The 7,500-nt window shown below is 47.2% G+C and overlaps 1 protein-coding gene across 1 annotated transcript in view; it reads right to left on the bottom strand.

Moving 5' to 3' along the window:
* The window catches only part of ptch2 (patched 2), a gene marked incomplete at both ends in the record, with an annotated part of 48,527 nt that overhangs the window by 8,823 nt on the left and 32,204 nt on the right, over nucleotides 1-7,500 (bottom strand). The window contains 4 exons of the mRNA XM_080725803.1: nucleotides 1-106; nucleotides 3,142-3,422; nucleotides 3,801-3,981; nucleotides 4,619-4,761. The exon at nucleotides 1-106 is cut by the window's left edge and continues 32 nt beyond it. Coding sequence (XP_080581929.1) covers nucleotides 1-106; nucleotides 3,142-3,422; nucleotides 3,801-3,981; nucleotides 4,619-4,761 — 711 coding nt within the window. The remainder of the gene's footprint in view (nucleotides 107-3,141; nucleotides 3,423-3,800; nucleotides 3,982-4,618; nucleotides 4,762-7,500) is intronic.

Here is a 7,500-nt window from a genome sequence, read left to right as displayed (position 1 = left end):
TGCCCACCGAGGCGATGAGGATCACCACGGGGATGGCGCTCAGTTTGATGCCGATGAGACCCATGATGCCAAACAGCTCCACCGTCATCATGGCCAAGATGAACACCTGCCAACAAAGGGACATTCAGCGTCAGCGCCGCAGACGAGCCAACAAACAGAGACTCTGAATCAGTGTTTCTCAAACGTTCACATTGCTAGATCTCCCCTTAACTCCCCTTGAACCAGAGGAACCAAGGATTTAGTGGTTCCCGTTCGGAACCAACTTTTACGGTTCGGAACCAACTCCGGTTCTCGGTGGAAAAGCTCACCTCTGGTTCATCCCATAGGCGGGAGAAAGAACCAGAATTGGTTCTTTGCCGGTGGAAAAGGCCCTGTTGAGAACCACTGCTCTAAATCAATTGGTTCCATTTGTACACTCTCAGAGTCGCGTGGGGTGGCCACGGGAATTAGAACATTTGAGAACCAATGGCCTCTAACGACACAGGGCCCACACCGGGCCGGTCAGTTTGAAAGTGTTGTCATTAAGGTGGGGGGTGTGGCAGGCAGGAAGGCACTGGAGCAACAGCAGGGTAGGGTAGAGGGTGACGGAGTGGAGAGCCCCATGCTTCTTTTACCCCACACAATCTTTGACCCTGCACTCAGGACCTCGACGTGCACAGTGTCAAATTACGCACCCTCTGGGGGGGCCGAAGCATTACCACTACTACCCCTTCTCCCTTCCTCATTCTCCCCCCCCCCCCTTCGCTCTTCCTCCTTCCCAGAAGTGACTGACACAATGCAGCGTGGGCCCCTCGCTCTCTCTCTCTCTCTCTCTCTCTCCCTCCCTCTGAAGGCCCCTCTCTCTCTGTCACCACAGTGACTTCATCTTACCTTTACTTCCTGTCTCTGTTTCCTCAAGTGGCTCGGCAGCGACCACCGTTAACTAACCACTTGAACCCTAGCGTGGCTGTTCTGGGCATGTCTTAATAGGCAAGGGTTTGGTGTAGAGGGGGGGGGGGGGGGGGGGGGGGGGAGGAAGGGTCCAAGGATAGAGCCCATGGGGGGGAACTTCGATTAACGATATATAATTTGTGGTGGTTCACACCACACCAGTGGCAGCGTGTCTGTCGTTGGAGGAGTTAATGATTGACCGACGGGCAGTCCTTTTATCTTATTGTTGTGTTATAACTTTCTGTTGTTACTGTTTTAACGTTATGACAAAGCACTGTTTCAGGAAACCCCTCTCCCCCTTGAAAAAACAAAAAATGGAAACTACAATGTTTTGACAAATACAGTACACTAAACCCACACTGGTGAAAAGCTGAATAAAATGTGTTCGGAAAAGATGCGGAATGGGGAACAAAGAAAGGACGGAGAGACTGAGAGAGAGACAGTGAGAGAGAGAGGGAGAGAGAGCGAGAGAGAGAGCGAGAGAGAAGAATGTTGTAGGCCCACTACAGGATCCTTTTATCTTGGCAGGGGTTCCAATTTGGTCACGGTTAAATTGGAAATGATAAAAGCCGTTTTACTGCGGACACATATAGGCCTGGTCAAACCTACACACACAGGCCCTGAGCTTAGAAACCCACGCTATGTTCATGTAGCCCAGGGCTCTCTCTCTCTCTCTCTCTCTCTCTCTCTCTCTCTCTTTGAGCAGATTGAGTGTGTTGCTGTCTCAATCAGCGGCTCTAGAGACGGTTTACTTTTGGATTTAAATTAAACACATTCCAAATGCAACTGGCTCTGTTGTTGCGCTACACTACGACACCCCCCACCCTACCTCACCCCAACGGTCACCGGTATATGTGTGTGTGTGTGTGTGCATGGGTGCACGTGTGTGTGTGTGATTTTGGGGGGCTCCCCTTGAAGAACACCGGCCCCACCAGCCCGTGTGTGAAATGTTTCCCAGCCGCTGAAGTGATGGGCTGTTTTCTCACGCACGCACACGTACGCGCGCACGCACGCACACACACACACACACACACACACACACACACACACACACACACACACACACACACACACACACACACACACACACACACACACACACACACACACACACACACACACACACACACACACACACACACACACACACACACGCACACACACACACACACAGCCCCTGATGGATGGGCTGAGTAGGCCAAGGTCGCAACTGGGCAGCTCTGTCCTTTCCCCAAGTCTCTCTCTCTCTCTCTCTCTCTCTCTCTCTCTCTCTCTCTGACAAAAGCAAGGGAGTGTGAGGTAGAGACTTCAGGAGGGCAAAGCCTCTCTCGCTCCTTTGCATTTCCTTTTCTAAGGCGGGCCCGCTCGGATTAGAATGACAAAGGCCGATGTGTGTGTGAGAGTGTGTGTGTGTGTGTGCGTGCGTGCGTGCACATGTGTGCGCTGGCTCCCCACAGAAGGGAAGGGCCCCCTAGACAGTGTTATATTGAGCTGTGCTCAGAGGGGTGAGAGGAAGGAATGGAGGGAGAAAGGACAGAGAGAGAGAGAGAGAGAGAGAGAGAGAGAGAGAGAGAGGGAGAGGTAGAGAGAGAAAGGTGGCGGCGCCAGCTGTGGACGAGGTGGAGGGAACGAGCAAGGCGTCGGACAGGCTGACAGGAGAGGAAGTGAAAACCCCGTTCTACAAGCTCGAAAAATAGCTGTTCTACAAGCTCGAAAAATAGCTGTTCTACAAGCTTGAACGCAACCACGGGCACATCGCACTGTGAGCTTATAAGATCGGTTATTTTCGCCCTGTGACACCGGTGTACGACCGAGTATAGATCAGTGGTTCTCAAAGTGGATTCCAGGGACTCTGTGGGTTCCTTTATGGGGGTCTAAATTGAGCCATACAAGTCTGTAACTCTGACAGTGTACAAATGGAACCAAATGAACCCGATAGGGTTCATTTGGTTCCATTTGTACACTGTCAGAGTTAAGGGGAGACCTTAAAATTTGAAGGTTTGAGAAACAATGGTATAGATGACATGGCTGTTACACTTTTATGTAATTCTTCGTTCCCTTTTTTTGGTGTACTTTACTCTTTCACTGTAGAATTTCTATCTATTCATACTTCTCTGTAACTTTGTAAATATCCTTAAACTTGCTGTTCTGCCCCTGGGCGACTGACTGATAATAAAGGTATCTACTGTCTCTATCCATTGAGAGACTTACGATGATGCCGGCCGTCCAGGGGTTGAGCAGCAGCACGGCACAGACCAGGAAGGTGCAGGCCAGCACCACGCTGATGGCCAGCAGGAACCAGTGTCTCAGTCCGATGTACTGCTCCCAGAACAGGAAGGGGTAGCCGTTGGGGTAGTTGCGCACGCCCTTGCGGCTGAACTCGTCGCAGATGGCCCGCACGCTCTCGATGGCCTCCACGAAGTCGCTGGCCTGCCGCAGGCCGTTCAGGTAGAACGGGAACTGGGCGAACTCCAGCGGTTCCGCGGGCGGGACTGAGGAGAGAGAGAGAGAGAGGTGAGTTTTAGGAAGGAGGTTTACGTTTAGGATCAGGGTATATCCGGGTTTGCTTGTTGATGTATTACATGTATTTGGGCCGCAGACAGCCATCTCAAAATATATGTCGTTCCAGGGACCGCCCCAGAAGCAAGATTTGAGTTACAAATGTTCGCTTTAAGAAGACATATATTCAAAGATTTGCGCACATTTTCACGACTTTTCAAAAATAGCAGATCTACAAGCTCTGTTTGCTTGTATATCTGCTATTTTTCAATAGTTAAAGCATAAAATAATTCCAGGTATTAAGAAAGGAAAAAGAAGTGGAAAAGGGTATGCGACTGCAGCGATGCAACTGTCAATATAAAGCAACTCACTGCGTAGGTTTTCCCCCGTGGTGTCATATTTGTCGTGGATCCACTCCCGGGGGTGAGGGTAGAAGTTGGCCTGGGAGGCGGCGTACCCCAGCGGGTCGTTGCTGACCCACACCGTCAGGTAGATGTAGAAGACCTCGGGAGGAACCAGGCCCTCGGCGTCCACGAGCCGGCGAGACGTAAGCTGCAGGCGGGAGGAGAGAGAAAAGAACGGAGCGATTAGACGGCATGGAGTTGTAAATAAATATCTTCCATTCGTTATATAAAATATCCCGATGTGACGTTTGCTTTGCAGTGAAAAACAGGCTGATATACTGTATGGCAGGGGTCTTCAACAGGGGGTCCTCAGAGTTACTACAGCGGGTCCTCCAAATCTTTGTGCGATAGAAACTTTTTTCTCCTTATTTATATTAATCACTTGAACCCTAGCTTCCATATTCTGAGAACTGTAGCCAGAAATAGCAGATCTACAAGCTCACAACGCCTCGCGCTGCGAGGTGTTGTGAGCTTGTAGATCGGCTATTTTTTGGCAAAGAGCTGTGTTGCAGAGGGGAAAAAGAGCAGACTAAGTACACAATGAAAAGTGAAGTTTATCAAGTATTGACGGTTCAAGCGGATAAATATCTGAAAACACACATTGACATGAATCCAAAATACACTGATGATCTGTCAAAAGATGACACTATATGAAATCTAAATTATGAACGGGTTGTGGGGGTCCTTGCTTTACCTCTCTCTCGACTAAGGGGTCCCTGGCCTGAAAAAGACCCCTGCTGTATGTATGGTAAACAGAGTCTTTGCATGTTGCTGTTATAGCATACCTGGCTGTAGTTGAAAGGATCTTTCTTGGAGCCGGTCTGGATGAGCAGCTTATAGGCCAGCACTCCGTCCTCTGTGCCGTTACGGTAGCTGTCGTACGTTATCCTGCCTGCCTGCCAGTCGGCATCGAACGCCACCTGAAGCCCTGTACCACAAACCAACACACAAAAGAGAAAGAGTTCATGTTAGTGGCGGGTTCATGTTTGAGGGCTTTATTGCGTCAAGACAGATTCAGGAATATCGCGGGTAGAAACCTCATTATGTCCAAAACTGTTACCTTTCAAGATTAGAATTCAAAAACAGCAAGAGTAGCAGAACTAAGAGCTCGGAACTCATCGCTTCGCGCCGCTGCTGCTTTTGATCTGTAGTGTGATCGAGTAGGTGTGTTGCATTACAAAAACACACACACAGTTAAAATATGGAGATAGGAGGTTTCTGCCCGACCACAGCAATATAAATGTTGGATATTTGGACGGCATTGCATGCATTCAGCATGTGACACATTTGCCTTAAAATAGCCTCTGGGAAATGATAGTAAAGCTGTTACAGTAGTCATGAGGACTTTCTGGGTGACTATTCTGCAGTTCTATGGTAGTTAAGGTACTTATAAGGGGGGTGGGCTCTTAGTTTCATGTAAGAGTTTACACACACACACACACACACACACACACACACACACACACATACACGCGCAAATAACCACAATGGATGCAAATAGTCACGCACTGACACTTAAACACATAAAAATGCACGCAGTAAAGCATTTTGTGTCTCAGTGCTGGTGGCTCGTGAATGTGTGTGGGCTGAGTAAAGTTAACCAAAAGCCTTTGTAGTTTGTTATATTACAAAGTTTGGCTTTTAACATTGCAGTTTCCACACACGCGTGCACACACACACACACACACACAAACACGCACACGCTGTAATTGCAGACATCAACAACCAGAGGACGAGGCTAAAAGAAAAGATGAGAGATAGAGAGCATAAGACAAGACAAGAAGACAGCAGAGAAGGTTGAAAATGCAAAGGAGAGAGAGAAGGGGGAAGTGGAAGGACATTTAGAAAATGTAATTATGCTCAATTCAATCATTAGTCATTTAATGTCTCCAATTTCATGTATTTTAAGCATCGGGGGCTCAGCGACGCATCGTTCTCATCCTGCTGTATGTTTTGGAGTTCAGGGTAGGGCTGTCACGATATGACATTTTACATGACGATTAATTGTCGCTCAAATAATTGCGATTAACGATTTAATTGTGTTTTTTCGATGACAATTGCATTTTTGTTTGGCTTGTAGGCTTTGAAGTTGCACATGGTAGATATGACACATAACCTAAATATACAAAGAAATGACAGGCATATTTTACAACTTTATACTAAAAAAAGATGGCCAGCAGGAACCGCGATGCGACGCGTTGTGAGCTTGTAGATCTGCTATTTCCACTACTTTTTAAAAGTGTTTGAAACTATATTAACATTTCTCAACATGGAAACGATTATGACGATTATGCAAAATAATCGCGATTACCTCAAATAATTGCGATTAGATGATTATGTAATAATTGTGACAGCCCTAGTTCAGGGGATGTCAATCTGATTGAAACACAGTACGATCCTCAGTATTGAGAGTGTGTTACCAAATAGAGCTTAGCCTGTTACACATGGATGGGTACATCGACACCGAGGATTTACTGTGCAGATGGCTTTCAACTAAAGCTGATATACAACTTAACACTCGTACATTCCCTGAGGGTGGTGGTCTTTTAAACTATGAGAGATTATGTTTCTCATTGGATCTTGGGTTGAGAAAGTTTAAGAAGCCCCCCATCTGCCTTAAGGCAAGTGGGGGGGGGGCGATTATGAGTTCAGTCCAAAGCCAGCTACCTCAAGGCAAATCTATTGATGTCTAATATGCATGTACAGTACCGATAGTTCCAGAGATAGACACAATACTGTAAATAGTTTTAAAGATAAAAAGTGGTCTTTCCAAAGAATATATTGTCGTTTTCGGGTGGAAACCTTGTATGTCTAAAACCGTTTGTTTGGTATTTATCATTTTTAAAATGATTTAAACTAGTGAAAACAGCCGATCTACAAGCACACAACGCCTCGCACCGCGAGGCGTTGTGTGCTTGCTTGTAGATCAGCTGTTTTCACTACTTTTGTGCGACGGCATTGTATGATGAAGCAGCGCTTTACTTTGCAAAAAAATTACACATTTGAAACTTGGAGATACAAGGTTTCTGCCCGACAGTGACGATATATTCTTTTTTAATAATAATCGATATTTGTCTCAATAAAACATGTTCCTATAGTTTGAACAGTGTGATATACATCGCTAGTCATCCATCCGTGACATTTGTTGATGATCTTTTTCAAGTGACATTTAAAAGTGTGAGCGGTTCTTTTCATGGTAAAGGAGTGTTAATCCCCCACTGGCTCTGATGGAGAGGAATGGTTCTGATTGACCTGTTAGCTATTACTTCCTCTTGAATAGGCTCTCTGACAGATCCTAGCCCCAGGACAAACACACACACACACACACACACACACACACACACACACACACACACACACACACACACACACACACACCCTCCCACACACACAGACAGATAACCTATGACCTCCACCCTCCTACCTTGCCAGCCTGAGCCCAGGTGGATGAGGGCGGATAGCATGGCTGAACTTTCACTCACCCCTCACGCACACGCACACACACACACACACACACACACACACACACACACACACACACACACACACACACACGCACGCACACACATACACACACACACACACAGACACACACACACACGCGCGCGCGTGTGCGCGCGAGCGTGCACCCCTGTCCTTAGAAAAAGGTAAACATGAAAGGGCCCTC

The sequence above is a fragment of the Nannobrachium achirus genome (genome assembly GCF_963921795.1).
Source record: "Nannobrachium achirus genome assembly, chromosome: 5".
Taxonomy (NCBI): domain Eukaryota; kingdom Metazoa; phylum Chordata; class Actinopteri; order Myctophiformes; family Myctophidae; genus Nannobrachium; species Nannobrachium achirus.
The sequence above is the reverse complement of the archived record's forward strand: the minus strand, read 5'-3'. Positions and strand labels throughout refer to the sequence as shown.